Source organism: Tamandua tetradactyla, chromosome 1 (assembly GCF_023851605.1).
Source record: "Tamandua tetradactyla isolate mTamTet1 chromosome 1, mTamTet1.pri, whole genome shotgun sequence".
In the NCBI taxonomy this organism is placed as follows: domain Eukaryota; kingdom Metazoa; phylum Chordata; class Mammalia; order Pilosa; family Myrmecophagidae; genus Tamandua; species Tamandua tetradactyla.
The window spans coordinates 170,464,660-170,481,555 of record NC_135327.1 but is presented as its reverse complement, the minus strand read 5'-3'; the positions used below and the strand labels follow the sequence as shown (position 1 = coordinate 170,481,555).

General features: G+C 36.4%; 1 protein-coding gene across 2 annotated transcripts in view; it reads left to right on the top strand.

Annotated features, from left to right (window-relative positions):
• Nucleotides 1–16,896, top strand: part of TNPO3 (transportin 3) — a 140,970-nt gene that overhangs the window by 31,224 nt on the left and 92,850 nt on the right. For both annotated transcript variants that reach the window (XM_077126703.1, XM_077126727.1), the window contains 3 exons: nucleotides 12,913–13,113; nucleotides 14,039–14,112; nucleotides 15,405–15,561. In XM_077126703.1, coding sequence (XP_076982818.1) covers nucleotides 12,913–13,113; nucleotides 14,039–14,112; nucleotides 15,405–15,561 — 432 coding nt within the window. The remainder of the gene's footprint in view (nucleotides 1–12,912; nucleotides 13,114–14,038; nucleotides 14,113–15,404; nucleotides 15,562–16,896) is intronic.

Here is a 16,896-nt window from a genome sequence, read left to right as displayed (position 1 = left end):
CTGAATAGCTTTGTTCTCTATCTGTTCTTTGACATTTAGTTCAACTTATTCTAGACCTGTAGCATAGGTTCTGTGTAAGTGATAAGAAATTTTCAGTTCTTGTTTTTCTATTTCTTCCCTTGCCCATAGAGAACCCCCCTTTCTTTTTGGTGAAGGGGCTCAAAAAATATATATACATATTTTATTGTTATTATTATTATAGACCGTAGTCAGATTTTTCCTGACCAGACAATCTCATGTGTCAAGAGGAATGAGTAGCCAGATCAGTTTTCCCTCAGGGTGAGATCCAGCAAGTTGTCAGACTTTCCTTTAGCCTCTAGACTCTTGTGTTTTTCCTATCCTGTCCAGCATGTGGTGCTTGTCTGCCCCTAGCTTCCCATCCAGTTAAAGTGATGTGTTGCCTTTAATTTCAGCAGACTCTCATTGCCAGGGCCATGGTTGAAGCAGAGATGAGTTAGTAGAATGACTTTGATTGCTTCTGTTTTCTAGCCCCTTGTGCCTGAATTCCCTGAAGAAGTGATTTCACTTGAGCTGGGCCCTGTCCCCTTTTTTTTTGAGGAAGAGACACCATTTGGGCAGTTAACACCTTTCACTTGATTAGTTACCTTGTCTCTCAGACGAGCTTATTTCCGTCCTTGCCTGGGGCAGTGCTGGAGACAGAGTGCTTCCACTTTCTATTTAATGAGCCATTTCAGGCATTAAAAAACAGCAGGAAAACCTTTTAATGCCAGACTTCCACTCCTCGGGTTTGTCACTCAAGAATCTGAGTTTATACTTGGCTCTGTATATCTCTAGGCTCTGTGTGCCACCATTTCCAGTATTTCCTGCTGTCCAACTCAAAAAGCCTCTTTTTTTTCTTTTCCACCCATCATCAACCCATCTCCTCCCTGCCTGGGCAAAACTCCTAGTTCCTTTAGTGTTTATTCCAGGTATATCTCTGCTGGGGGTCTGTTTCCAATAGTCAAAATTTGTTGATTCCACGATTGGAGCTTTGTTGAGCTAAGCCCTTGCTACTAGTAAAGTCTGTTTCCTTTTCTGCTTGGGGAACCAACCGGCTGTGCCCATTGGGGAGGGGTGCCAGCCTTTGACTATAACAGTACTCTGTGGAATCAACCTGGTCCAGATTGGTATACGCTTTTTGTTAAGTCACTGATGATCCCCCAGCACTTGTACGTGGCTATTTACTAGCTGCTCCAGAGGACGACCTAAATTCCACACCTCAGTATGCTGCCATCTTACCTGAGTCCGAGAATAGTTTTTTGTTTTGTTTTTTAAAACGTAGATACAAAAGAACACAAAAACAAATATATAACTTTTATATATTTTAAAACTTAGTGATTTATCATAGGCAGACATCCTTAGTAGCCACAACCCTAGGCAAGGAATCGAACTTTATTAACCTCTCCGGAAACCTTCCTTGTGCCCTGATTGACAGTTTTCCCCAACAGAAGTAATCACTGTTCCTTATTGTGGTCCCTTCATTGTTTCTTTATACTTTTATCATCCACTTGGCCATTCCTAGGCCTTTTAGTTGAGTCTTGCTGCTTTTTTTTTTTAATAGGTCTTTTGGGTGTATTTTAATCTGCAGGCTCTCATTCTGTAAATTACTTATCTGTTGAAGAATCAAGGCCATTTGACCTGTAGAGCTTCCCACGGTCTGAATTTTGCTGACTTTAGTCATAATGCAGCTGTGTTTTCCATTGTATTTCCTGCAAATTCAGGAGGCACATAATACCTGGCTGTTGTTCCAAGTCATCTGTTGCTGTGGAGAAAATTACCCCAGAACTTAGTGATTAAAATAATAACCATTTTAATAATCTCATTATTTATTTAATATTTTTATTATTATTTAATGATCATTTTAATAATCTCATTATGTGTAGATCATGCATGCGAGCAGGGCTTGGTGAATGATTTTTCTGTCCCATGAGGCATCCAGTTGGTAATTGGATGGTCTGGAGGTTCTAAGATTTCATTCATGTACCTTACACTCAGGTGGGAATGGCTGGAAGGTGGGATTCAGCTGGACCCCTTTCCCTTTCTCTGTAGTCTTAGGGCCACTCCACATTGTCTTTCCAGCAGAATAGCCTGAGTACTTACATGGTAGTTGGTGTATTTATTACAGTTTTCAAGAGAAATAGAACGAACAGGAGATAACTGTAAATATGAGATTTTTAAAAGTATTGCATGTGGCTGTGAGGATGCAGGAGTCCAAAACCTAGAGCAGGCTGTGGGGCTGGTACCTTTGGTGATCCTTGAAAACTGTACAGAAGAGGCTGACTGGTGGAAGAAGTGGAAATTCTCTCTCCCCCCCCTTAAAAGTCTTCAACTGATTGGATTAAATCCAACTGATTGGATTACTTCATTTGGGGGGGGGGTGCACCCATAGTTGGTTGTAGATGTAATCAGTTACAGATGCAATCAGCTGACTGATGATTTAATAAACCAGCCAGGAAATATCCTTATAATAACGGTTAGGCCAATGCTTGCCTGACCAGACAACTGAGCACCATCACCTGGCCAAGTTGACACCTGAACCTAACCATCATAGTTGGTTTTCCTCAGAGACCAACCCAGAAACTCCAAAATTTCTTCTGAGCTTATCTTAGAAGTCCCAGAATGCCTCTTTTGTCATATTCCATCAATTAAGCATGTTACTAAGGCTAAACTAGATTTAAGGAGAAGGGAATTGGGTTCAACCCTTCAGTGAATATATAGATATGAATTTCCAGCCATCTTTAATTTACCACACTCTCTTTTAGTGACACAATCAGCTCTCGCTGCTCAGTATCTAGATCCATTAATTGTGGGTTGAAAAATAGTGATATTCTAAATCTATCATTTCTTTATTTATTTGCAAGAAGATTTCTATCAAAAGGCCCTTCTCATCTACTATTTGGTTGCCCAGTGGTGCAGTTTATATAGGAAAATCAGAATAAGTGTTTGATTCCTCAAATTATTTATTGACTTGTTAGGTAATATATGTCCTATCATAATGGTCACAGTGGTAACTAGGTTATTTTTTTCGCTTTTTATCCTTATGAAATCTCATGAATTTAAACATGTGTGAAAAATTTCAGTCCATTACTAAAGTTCAAATTGTCCTCTCTTTGGCCAGTACGAACCTTATTTGGCCAATTGACTCTTCAACACTGTTGATTCTATAGTCTTAGTTTCTTTGCTATCTGAGAAACCGCTATACTGCCTTCCACAGCAGTTGTACCATTTGACATTGCCACCAACAGTGGATAAGTGTGTCTCTTTCTCCACATCCTCTCCAGCACTTGTCATTTTCTGTTTTGTTGATAATGGCTATTCTGGCAGGTATGAGGTGATATTTCATTGTGGTTTTGATTTGCATTTCCCTAATAGCCAGGGAAGCTGAGCATCTTTGCATGTGCCTTTTGGCCATTTGTATTTCCTCTTCTGAGAAGTGTCTGTTCATGATTGACACCCCTTTTAAACATGAAAAACTTAGAATGTAAAAAAGCATCAAAAAATTAGAATGGGCTTAGCCCAAAGATCCCTATTAGGAGTAGAACCAAAGGAGAAGGAGGAGTTATAACAGAAGATAGGATTTAATAAACAAGTATATAACTACTGAATCACTATAATATTTCTTTTAGCTTCCAGTATTCTGGAGAACCTAGAAGGAAAAACCTGAAAATGTGGAATGGTAACCCACACCAAACTTTGAAATCTGTTCTGTAACTACTTGCTAAAATGAATTTTTAAAATTACTGCTTTATTTTTTTTGCTATCTATACCATATTTCACAATAACAAGTCTTTAAAAAAAAAAGTATATGTCATGTACCTGAAATATCTTGTCATTTTCATTTTGGCTGTCTGAAGTTCAGTTTATTTAGCAGTTTCTTTAGGAAGGGCTCATGGGAACAATAATATCTAAATTCTTGGATTTAACACTGTGTGGCTTTTATACTTGAAAATTAGTTGGACTGGATATAAAATATTTGTCACATTTCTTAGAGTACCTTCAATGTTTTATTTTCTTCTGCCATAAAGTATTCAATTCAAAGTAGATGGTAATCTAACTTTCTATTTTCTTATTTTTTTAAACTTTTTAAATTGTATAGTGTAACATATATACAAAGCAAAGAAAGAAAAAAGCAGTAGTTTTCAAAGCACTCTTCAACAAGTAATTAAAGGACAGATTCCAGAGTTTGTCATGGGCTACCATACCATTATCTCAGATTTTCCTTCTAGCTGCTCCAGAACATTGGAATCTAGAAGGAATAAATATATTTTTTAGCATCACAATTGACTTGTTTTTTCTTTTTTGTGAAAAATGGCATATATACAAAAAAGCAATAAATTTCAAAGCACATCGCAACAATTAGTTGTAGATCAGATTTCAGATTTTGTTATGGGTTGCAATTCTACAATTTTAGGTTGTTACTTCTAGCTGCTCTAAGATATTGGAGATGAAAAGAAATATCAATATAATGATTCAGCAGTCACACTCATTTGTTAAATCTGACCTTCTCTGTAAAAATCCACCATCACCTTTTATCTTTCTCCCATTCTTTAGGGCTATTTGGGCTATGCCCGTTCTAACTTTTTCTTGTTGGAAGGAGCTGTCAATAATTGGGGTAGGGAGATGGATCTAGCTGATGTTCTGGTGAAGCTGGCCCCTCTATATTTCAGGACTTATCTTGTCCAGGGACCCACCTGGAGGTTATAAGTTTCTGAAACGTTACCCTCATGCATGAAACCTTTGTAGAATCTTATATATTGCCCTAGGTGTTCTTTAGGATTGGCTGGATCTACCTTTCTGTTATTTAATAAATCATTTCAAAATCTAAATGTCCAAAGGTTTTATTCTTTTTCTTGAAGTAAATTTATTTTATTAGATTATGTCTCAGTATTGGTTGTTTTGGGTTGATATTTCAGGTACATGACATATACTTTTTTTTTTAAAGACTTGTTATTGTGAAATATGGCATAGATAGCAAAAAAATAAAGCAGTAATTTTAAAAATTCATTTTAGCAAGTAGTTACAGAACAGATTTCAAAGTTTGGTGTGGGTTACCATTCCACATTTTCAGGTTTTTCCTTCTAGGTTCTCCAGAATACTGGAAGCTAAAAGAAATATTATAGTGATTCAGTAGTTATATACTTGTTTATTAAATCCTATCTTCTGTTATAACTCCTCCTTCTCCTTTGGTTCTACTCCTAATAGGGATCTTTGGGCTAAGCCCATTCTAATTTTTTGATGCTTTTTTACATTCTAAGTTTTTCATGTTTAAAAGGGGTGTCAATCATGAACAGACACTTCTCAGAAGAGGAAATACAAATGGCCAAAAGGCACATGCAAAGATGCTCAGCTTCCCTGGCTATTAGGGAAATGCAAATCAAAACCACAATGAAATATCACCTCATACCTGCCAGAATAGCCATTATCAACAAAACAGAAAATGACAAGTGCTGGAGAGAATGTGGAGAAAGAGACACACTTATCCACTGTTGGTGGCAATGTCAAATGGTACAACTGCTGTGGAAGGCAGTATAGCGGTTTCTCAGGAAGCTGAGTATAGAATTGCCATATGATCTGGCAATACCATTGCTAGGTATCTACTCAGAGGACATGAGGGCAAGAACACAAACGGACATTTGCACACCAATGTTTATAGCAGCATTATTTACAATTGCCAAGAGATGAAAACAGCCAACATGTCCATGAACAGACAAGTGGCTAAGCAAGCTGTGGTATATACATACAGTGGAATTTTATGCAGCTGTAAGACAGAATAAAGTCATGAAGCATGTAACAACATGGATGTGTTCTTGCCCTCATGGATGGACCTTAAGGACATTGTGCTGAGTGAGATTAGCCAGAAACAAAAGGACAAATACTGTATGATCTCACTGATAGGAACTGACATTAGTGAATGAAATTGGAGAATTTCAGTTGGTAACAGAGACAATCAGGAGATAGGAATAGAGTAGATATTGGGTAATTGGAGCTGAAGGGATACAAGATTGTGCAACAAGACTGATTGTAAAAATTCAGAAACGGATAGCACAATACTACCTAACTGTAAAACAATAATGTTAAAACACTGAATGAAGCTGAATGTGAGAATGATAGAGGGAGGTGGCCTGAGCACAAATGAAATCAGAAGGAAAGATAGACAGTAAAGACTGAGATGGTATAATCTAGGAATGCCTAGAGTATATAATGATAGTGACTAAATGTGCAAATTTTGAAATGTTTCTGCATGAGGAAGAAAAAAGAAATATGAATAATGCAGGATGTTGAGAATAGATGGTAATTGATATTCTAAAACTTCAACGTATGTGTGAGAGACAAGCAAAAAATATTTATTTGGTTCAAAATTTATATTTTGACTAGTGCATTTCCTAATATAACTTATGTGGACAGCTTAATCAAACACCATAGTACTTGGAACCTTGCATAGGGCATGAGATTTTTTTTTATTATTATTATTTTAAATACCAAAAAACACCAAACAAACGCAAACATTTGTAACTTTTGATCATTCCATTCTACATATATAATCAGTAATTAACAATATCATCACATAGTTTCATATTCATCATCATGATCATTTCTTGGAACATTTGCATCTATTCAGAAAAAGAAATAAAAAGAAAACAGAAAAAAAAATTCATACATATCATACCCCCACCCCTCACCCTCACCCATCACCAGCAATTCATTCTAAATTTATTTTAACATTTGTTCCCCCTATTATTCATCTTTATTCCATATGTTTTACTCATCTGTTGATAAGGTAGATAAAAGGAGCATCAGATACAAGGTTTTCATAATCACATGATCACATTGTGAAAGCTATATCATTATATAATCATCTTTAAGAAACATGGCTACTGGAACACAGGTCCACATTTTCAGGCAGTTCCCCCCAGTCTCTCCACTGCATGTTGCCTAACAAGGTGATATCTATTTAATGCATAAAAATAGCCTCCAGGATAACCTCTCGACTCTGTTTGGAATCTCTCAGCCATTGACACTTTATTTTGACTCATTTCCCTCTTCCCCCTTTTGGTCTAGAAGGTTTTCTCAATCCCCTGATGCTGAGTTTCAGTTCATTCTGGGTTTTTTCTCAATCCCTTGATGCTGAGTTTCAGCTCATTCCAGGATTTCTGTCCCACATTGGGGGAAGGTACATACCCCCTGGGAGTCATGTCCCACGTAGACAGGGGGGTGGGTGATAAGTTTGCTTGTTGTGTTCGCTGGAGAGAGAGAGGACATGATTTTGTAGGTATGTCCAGAGTGATGCCCAGATAAATCCCAGAGCGCTTTGAACAGTGAATAGGGAAGTATTTGCACAGTCCCCTAAGGGGAATGGTGAGAAAGGGGAGAAATTGAACTTCCCCAAGTAGAGAAGTCTTGATATTCTCAAAGGCAGTGGGGACAGCCAAAGTAATAGGCCGAGCCTCCAGTCTTGGGGTTTGTTCATATGATACTTAATCCCACAAAGGATAGGCTAAGCCTACTTAAAATTAGACCTAAGAGTCACCCCCAAGAGAACCTCTTCTTTTGCTCAGATGTGGCCTCTGTCTCTCTCGTTCTCATTCTCGTTCTCTCTGCTGACACAGCAAGCAAACTCACTGCCCTCCCCCTTTCTATGTGGGACATAACTCCCAGGGGTGTGGACCATCCTGGCAATGTGGGACAGAAATCCTAGAATGAACTGGAACTCAGCATCAAGGCATCAAGAAAATCTTGTCAACCGAAACGGAGAAGAGCGAAATGAGACAAAATAGAAGTGTCAGTGGCTGAGAGATTCCACACAGAGTCAAGAGGTTATCTTGGAGGTTTTTCTTACCCATTAAATAGATATCACCTGTTTAGTTAAGATTTAATGGAGAGGCTGGAGGGAACTGCCTGAAAATGTGGAGCTATGCTCTGTGGCCATGTTTCTTGAAGATAATTGTACGATGATATTCTGGTGCTCCTTTTGTCTACCTTATCAATGGACAAGTAAAACATACGGATTAAAAATAAATAAATAATAAGGGGAGCAAATGTTAAAATAAATTTAGTAGATTGAAATGCTGGTGATCGGTGAAGGGGAGGGGTAAGGGGTATGGTATGTATGATTTTTTTTTTCTGTTTCCTTTTTGTTGCTTTTTCTGAATTGATGCAGATGTTCTAAGAAATGATTAGGATGATGAATATACAACTATGTGATGATAGTGTGAGTTATTGATTATATAACAAGAACAGAATGATCATATGATAAGAATGTGTTTGTGGTTATGTGTCATTAATACAAAATTTTTTTTTAAGTATTAAAAAAACTTTATCAATTAAAAAATAAAAGCAGTGTCAGCAATATAGGATAGGGGTATGGAATTAAGTAAATATTATTAGAGAGGTTGGTCTCTCTGGGTTTCAGGGCTTATCTGGTCTAGGAACCCTCTGGAGGTTATAGGTTTCAGGAAAGTAATCTTAGTGCGTAGAACTTTGTAGAATCTCAGTTAGAGCCCTAGGTGTTCATTAGGGTTAATAGGAATGATGTTAATTGGGGTATGGCAGACCGTGGGAATTGGCAATAGCTGAAGCTTACCTAAGAGTAGGCTCTAGAGTAGCCTCTCGACTTCATTTGTACTCTCTTAGCCATTGGTACCTAATTTTGTTACATTTCTTTTCCCGTTTCGTCGGAAGCCATTGTTGATCACATAGTGCCAGGGCCAGGCTCGAACCTGGGAAAGTCCCCCACTGTCAAGGAAATTTTCACCCCTGAATGTTGTGTCCTACATAGGGGGGAGGGTAATTTTCCTCTTAGAGAGGCTACATTTGGACAACCTAAGAGGTTTCCTGGAAGCAACACTTAGGCATAATTATAGGTAGGCTCAGCTTCTCCTCTATAGAAATACCTTTTATTATGAACAGTGAACAAATGTACAAACATTCTTGACATCCAAACATTCTTGACATGTCAACCAGTACTTTTTAATGATCAGCCTACTGTAGTCTGGGATGTCTCTGGATATTACATTAAGCTATTTAGAATTATAAGGCCTTGTTCCTGTTCTGGGCTCCGTGTGTTTGGGTTGTTTAAATGAGCTCCCCAGACAGGTTGATTTAGAGTGTGTACAGAAAATTTAGATTCTAGACACAATAAACCTCTTTGCCTTTGGTTTCATAGAGTAGGTGGAACTCTAGAGTATATACACTATCACCTTTTGCTCTGTATTCCAATTTACCTTAGTCCCAACCAGCTCGATTTAGTTTTTACCTGTAATTAAAGCCTGATCTCTTTTTTGGTTACTTTAACTGTTATTGTATATATCTCCATATCTGAATCTTAGGTGTCACCAAGGTACTCTAAAGTTCCAGGGAAATACCACCTTGTAGACATAGAGCTTAGTGTCTAAGAATCTAGAAATACTCTTACACCTTTGGACTAAGTATGGCTATTATAAGAGCTAACAATCTAGGTTCCAATTTTCTTTTAAGTAATTTCTGAGAGACCATAGCATATTTGTTCTTTTGTTTCTGGGTTATTTTGCACAACACATTGTCCCCAAGGTTAAGTTCATTGCGTGCCTCATGGTGTGTAGCCGTACAATATTCCATCATCTATACACATGATATATATCACAGTTTGTCTTTTGACTTCTCAGTCGTCGTACCCTTCGCCCCTCTCCAAACATTGGTCATCATGGATAGTGTCCAAAATAAGTGAACCGTGTCTTACAGTGCCCTCAGTTGGTTGTACAATCAGTAGCACTCTCTGTTTTAGACAATTTTCATTGATCCAAAGAGACAAAAAACTGATAAACAGCCTCACCAAATATCAAATCAAAACCTCCCCTAATCTTTTGTCTCTCCCCCTCAATTATTTACCCCTGGTATTGCAGTGGTACTATTACTGTCTTCCTGTTAAGAATAGGCCATAGCATGCAATATTAGTTTCCCCCTAGATGTGCTCTTTTTAATGCGGTATTTCTTTTTTTCTCAAATTTAAGGAACATTTTCTTGAATTACCATTTTTAGTAATTATTCTGTTCTTTGTGATTTTCTTTTTGTGGGGACTCCTTTTATCTATATGTTAGAACTTCTTTGCCTATCTTTAATATTTGTCACTTTCTCTATGATCTTTTTATCATTCATCATTTCTTTTTTGATTTTTTTAAAACTTTCCTTTTCACTTTTTCTCTTAAGACATTCTTCTGATGTGTCTAGTCACTCTTATGAAGTTCCTCTTACTTTAGTCTTCATCTCTGGAATGAGGTTTCTTTAATTTCTAATTCTTTTCCAAACTCTGTTGTCTAATGTATTAGCTAGGGTTCTCTAGCAAAACAGAATCAGCAAGGGATATCTGTAAATATAAAATTTATAAAAGTGTCTCACATAACCGTGGGGATGTAGAGTCCCAGGTCTGTGGGATTGGCAGCTCCATTGAAGGTCGTCAACAAACTCTCAGGAGAGGCTGGCTGGCTGAAGCAGGAAAAGTAATGATCTCTTCTGAATCCTCCTTAAAAGCCTTCCGGTGATTAGATTAAGTGTCATTCATTGTAGGGGACATTGCCCATAGCTAATAGCAGGTGCAATCAGCTGTGCATGCAGCCAGTGTGATCATGATTTAATCATGAAATGTCTTCATAGCGACAGACAGGCCAGTGCTTGCCTGACCAGACAACCGGGCACCACTACCTGGCCAAGTTGACACATGAACCTGACAATGACATCTAATTTCTGAATTTTTCCAATTCTGTTTCTTCATATCTTATACCATCTTCTTAAAGGTTTTCAAACAGTAGGTTAGTTGTTTTGTTTTGTTTCTGTTTTTCTGGCTTACTTCACTCATGGGGGTATTGTTCTGCTCATTCTCCTTTTTTCTTTATATACGTGTGCCATTTGACCTCATTTGTTTTCTGTGGCTTATTATTTGTGTAATTAGTTTTTCTGAACTTTTAGAAGGAAGCATGGTTAAGGGTAGTATTTCCAACTTTATAGAGTCCCTTGTCTGTTATTTCAGATATGGTTGTTTAATTGCTGAGATTTCCTGGCTTTGTTCCCTTTCCTTTTCTTCCTTTGATTCAATTGTACTTGTCCTGAAAAATTTTTATTCTCTTCACAGCATTTTGAGCTCAGTTGGAGGCTCTGTTCTGGCTGTTCAGTTGCAAGAGTTTATAGAGGCTAGACTGTTCCCCATCCCTCTTTTAGAACTTATGTATGTCCCTTCTAGTCACCATCTATTGAATTGGGCTCAACATTTCTGTTTTCAGCTGCTGTCCTCAGATTGGTTCCTTGTGCTTCCCAGTACATACCTGTTGGCTTTTTTGGTGTTTTTTGTTCTTAAATCTGTTAGATACTCTCTTCCCCTCTGCTTCTGTTTTCACTGAAGCTGAAACTACACAGGTTCTTGTAGATATTCCTGGTTTGTCTCCATCTTGCTTGTATTTTGGGATTACTGGAGATAACCTTGTCTCAACTAGTTTTGTTGTAAATATTGTCCATTACTTTTTGGTTTCACTTTTTAATTGCTCTGTTTTTATTGAGGGCATTTGTGGCAATTTCAAAATTTCATAGAACCCTTTTGCTGTTGTTTTTTTAAAATATTAGTTTGAGTGAAGTAAAGACATTTTGATGATATATTAAATTATATATGCACTTAGTTTACTGGTTAGATAATGAATAACTAGAAACCATGTGGAAGTTTTTTACCTGGGAGAAGAAAACGTGTTATTAGTGATACATTAATTCATTAAACATTTATTGAGTGTTTATTTTTGAGATACTGTGCTAGAAGTAAAAAGGACCAATAATTAATAAAAATATACTGTATCGGAAAGGAAATCATTGCTTTGTGCTTACTTTCCCCAACTTCTTATTGTTCTGAAAGCTAAGTTTATGTCAGTAAACCTGTAATTGTTAAAATTCAGGGTTTCTATTTTCAGAAACCTTATATAGGTTATATATTCTTCTACTTGTTTCTATTTCTTGACTTGCTGCTTATCTATCTTTGGAATATCTGAAGGAATAATTGTATATTACTTGTGACATACTCTATAAGATTTTGGCCAGATATAACCATATGGTCTGTCTTCACAACTGGCTCTATTACTGAATCAGGATTGAAGTTGCCAGTTCATTTCAGCCTTCTAGGCAGTTTATTGTAGAATTGGATTGGAACTTTTCGGTTGTTAATTAGTCATTTACTGTGTACTGCAGAATTTTGTTCCCAGTGCTGTCTTTCAAATTAAGACTCCCTTTTACAACCTGACATCTGACTGTTAATATCAAATTCTATGCTTCTGTTCTTTTTATTTATTATTTCCATAAATGTGTATTTTCTCCTGTGAAAATGATTTTGGTAATATGCATGGCACTTTGCCAAATATAAATACATCTGAAAAAAAATTTAAATTCATGAAATACTCACTTGGGGCAAGATGGTTTTTCTGAAATTAACGTGAAATACTACTAAAAATACATTAAAATAGCTTCCAGACTTAATTCAGAGTGAATAAAACTTATGTATTTCAAATGAAAAAAGAGAAGAAACATCCATCCTATAGATTAGGGTTAGAAGTTATTACAATGGAATTTTACTAGTAGTAGTTACTTTTGGGACATTTTAAAATGTCCTTCCTCCTACACAATTATTGATTCAAAGCAGCAAGATTAAATATATCAAGTCAATTGATATCCCTCACTCCTTCCTAAATGAATCAGAGATTTTTTTAGGTAATGGTTTTGTTCAACAGGGCCTATAACAATGTAGTTTGAAGTGCTGGCTGAATTGGAAGATAATATTTAGCTTGTTAGAGTTTTTTTTAATTACTTTGGTCTAAATATGTTTATACATGTGTTGAGGTTGTTTGTATAGAATTAAACTTGTTATAGAAAAATAGTCTTCAAGATTTCTTTTTCTGATCTACTTTTTAGGTTCATGCATGGGAGATTTCAGACCAGTTGTTACAGATCCGGCAAGATGTGGAATCATGCTATTTTGCTGCACAGACCATGAAAATGAAGATTCAGACCTCATTTTATGAGCTCCCCACAGACTCTCATGCTTCTTTACGGGACTCATTGCTAACCCATATCCAGAACTTGAAAGACTTGTCTCCTGTCATTGTAACACAGGTAAATCCTCTGCTCTCATTAGGGAAATTTGTAGGATCCTTTGAATTTATCTTTATTTGGCTTAATATTGCTAGGCCATGCGAGGTAATGCTAACTTTATTATGGTCTCATAGCTATAATCTTATAAGTGGATCAGAAGTGAAAATTTAAATCTTTTGTCTAATCTTAGAGTTCATTTGGTTTCAAACTAACCAGAATACCACAAGGGGAAAGGTGAGTGAATGTTTTTCCAGACACACATCTGCCCCCTTTTGTTAAAATTGCAGATGATAAAAATACCTACTGTATTATGCTTGGTGAGAGGTCAGTGTAGTTGCCTTTTCTTTGAATCCTTTCTGGGCTGACTGGTTAATAAGTTTCATAAATAACACAGAGCAGCTAGAGCATCTGACCTTTCCCTGTTAGGGAGATAAATAGAAAGGATAACTGGAAGCTTCAGTGAATACATAGTCACTGGTTTAGAAATGCCCTTGAAAAAGAAGATTTTGTCTAAGGCTTTCAAGATGAGAACTGGAATGAGAAGGGAAATGGCAAGCCATTACTTGGATGTGTTGCAGGTCTGATCTTGTCAGTACCTTTGGCCTTTAGGCAAATTACAATCTGTTTGTTCGTGAAGCTTGTGGTATTACCAAATGAAAGTAAGTATTAGTATATTCTGAGGGATACCTACAGTTTATTCTTTTTGACTACATTAGTTATTTTTGTTTGCTTTTAATTTTTAAAACTTAACTTTTAATCCCAGAAGTTGGTGACTAGCCCAGAAGAGTTTACACGGTGTGTGTGTGTGTAGGAGAGGGAAGATAAGTCTTAATTTTCATATCGTTTGGAAGAAATTTAGTTTCTTTGCTTTCCAGTTAATATTAATAGTAGCTCCAGATGTTCATCTGGTGTGTTCACTTATTTAATCTCCCTTCTCTTTATTCAGCTGGCTTTAGCAATAGCAGACCTTGCCCTACAGATGCCTTCCTGGAAGGGGTGTGTACAAACATTGGTAGAAAAGTAAGTAACTTATTGATTATACATATGCTAGCATTTGTAATTACCATTAACCTACACAGGGAAGTTTGTTAGTAATAGCTAAATGTTTGGACTGTTTCTCTAAACTCTGAACAGACTTATATCTTACTATCCTTTGTTAAATTAAAAATAAAAAGTCATTTAAAACTTAAATACGACAGAAATATACCATATGGGTCTTAACCTTTGTAATCTCCACCTCACCACCCACAACCCCCAGAATTAATTCCAGTAATATCTTTCATTGTTTTTTGGTTCAGTCCCACTAACTGGTGTATCAGCGAGTTGGTAAAAATATTGTCAGAATATTTTAAATTACATTAAATTGAAAGTTGTTATGAACATACGTACTTGTTATGAATATGTATTATGAGTATTGTGTTAGTTTCTTGTCTGTCAGAGGACATTATTTTTCTATACATGAAATTGCTGCTTTGAATAAAGCATTTCCTCATTAGTTCTGGCAAGATAATCTTAATATTTACTTGCATTTTGATACTTGGTTGGGAAATTATGTTTGAAAAAGATGTCTTTTTTTTAATAATGGTAACAAAATTTCCCATTTTAACAATTTTTAAGTATACACTTCTGTGGTATTAATTAAATTCACAATGGTGTGTTACCATTACCACCATCTATTATCAGAACTTTTTCATTATTCCAAATAGAAATTCTGTATATATTAGACAAAAACTCCACATTTCTCCTGCTCACAGTTCCTGGTAACCTCTAACCTAATTCCTATCTTTATGAATTTGCTTACTGTAGATATTTCATATAAATATGATTACATGGTATTTTTCCTTGTGTGTGTGATTATTTCACATAACATAATGATTTCAGCATTCATCCTTACTGTAGCTTGTGTCAGAACTTCATTCCTTCTTAGGGCTGAGTATATATAGTCTACGTTTTGCTTATTCATCCATCAGTGGACATGGGCTGTTTCTACCTTTTGACTATTGTGAATAATGTTGCTGTGAACATGAGCCTATAAATGTCTGTCCGAGCCCCTGCTTTTAATTCTCTGGGGTATATACCTGTAAGTAGAATTGCTGGGTCAGAGGTTATATGTGCAAGTTGAAATTTTTGACTGGTAAATCTTTCCAGATAACTTTCCAAAAGAATGTATCTTATTTTTTCTCTCCCTCAGCAGTTAGTGAGACTGCCTCTTTTGTTGGTGGTGTTTATTCTGATGGCTGTTATCCTATGTGATTTTTGTACTTTCTGACTCTAAATAACTTCTGATGTCTCTCTCTCCTTTTCCTTTCTAGATATAGCAATGATGTAACTTCTCTGCCTTTTCTGCTGGAGATCCTTACAGTGTTACCTGAAGAAGTACATAGTCGTTCCTTACGCATTGGAGCTAACCGACGTACAGAAATTATAGAAGATTTGGCCTTCTATTCTAGTACAGTGGTATCTCTATTGGTGAGTGGAAATACTAAGTTATTCCTTAAAGGGTAGAAAGCCATGGTAGTTATTTTGTAATCTGATTGCATTAGTGTGAAATAGTTTCCTTTGCAAAATTAGGCAATAATAATCTTTGGTATTTATATAAACTTCACAGAATATTTTCAGAAGCTACACTTCTTGAGCTCCTAAATATGCTGGGTGTGATATTATCTTCATTTTATGAATGAGAAACAAGCTTTAGAGTTACACAGCTACTAATTCAGAACTTGAACTCAGGCCTTCTGATTATATATCCTTGCTTTATACCATGCTACAAATTATTGGCTGTTAATGAAGGTCCATGCTAAAGGAAGTATGTATAAATTTACTAAGGAAGAGATCTCTTCTTAAGGATGAATTAGCATTTTGATAGGGTGGTAAACTTAGAAAATTGCATTTAAACCATCTGGAGATCATACTGTTAACTCTTTTAGTACATATCCTCTATGAACATATATAGAGTTTTTTTTTTTAACCCAAATAAGATTTATGGTTCTCCTTTGTGCATCTGTTTTTCTTTTCTAGTTATTCAGCTCTATCTTTCTATTTCAGTAATTTTTCGTATCATGTAATACCCAGACCATATTAAAATTTTCCAAGTTAATCTCAGAACATTCTATACAGAGTTTTTCCAGATCAATATCCAGTCTAGGGCCATGCCTTTGAATCAGGTTATTATGTCTCTTAATCTAGCATAAACCCCTTCCTCTCGCTCCCTCTTTTAAAAATGACGCTGACTTGTTGAAGAGATTGGGGTCAGTTGTTTTATAAGATACCTCACCTTCTGGATTTTATGTTTGTTTCCTCTTTGTTTCATTTTGGTTATTTTTCTGTTCTCTGCATTTCCTCTAATTAGAAGTTATATCTAAAGCAACCCCTCTCAGTCTCTTATGAGACTAACTTATGTTAGTCAGGATTCTCTAGAGAAACAGAACCAACAGGAGAGATGTGTAAATATGAGAATAATAAAGGAGTCTCAGGCAACCGTGGGAATGTAAGAGTCCAAAATCTGTAGGGCAGGCTGTGAAGCAGACAACTCCAATGAAGGGTCTACACAAATTCTGCAGGAGAGGCTTGCTGGCTGAAAAAGCACTAAAAGAATCTTTCTTCTTCCTTAAAAAGCCTTCAACTGATTGGATTATCTCATTGTGGGAGACATGGTTTAGTTGATCACAGATATAATCAACCACAGATATAGTCAACTGACTGATGATTTAATGCACCTGCCTTCCGATTTATCAACTAGCCGCGAAACATCCTTGCAGCAGGGGTCAGGCCACACTTGCCTGACTAGACAACTGAGGGCATCAT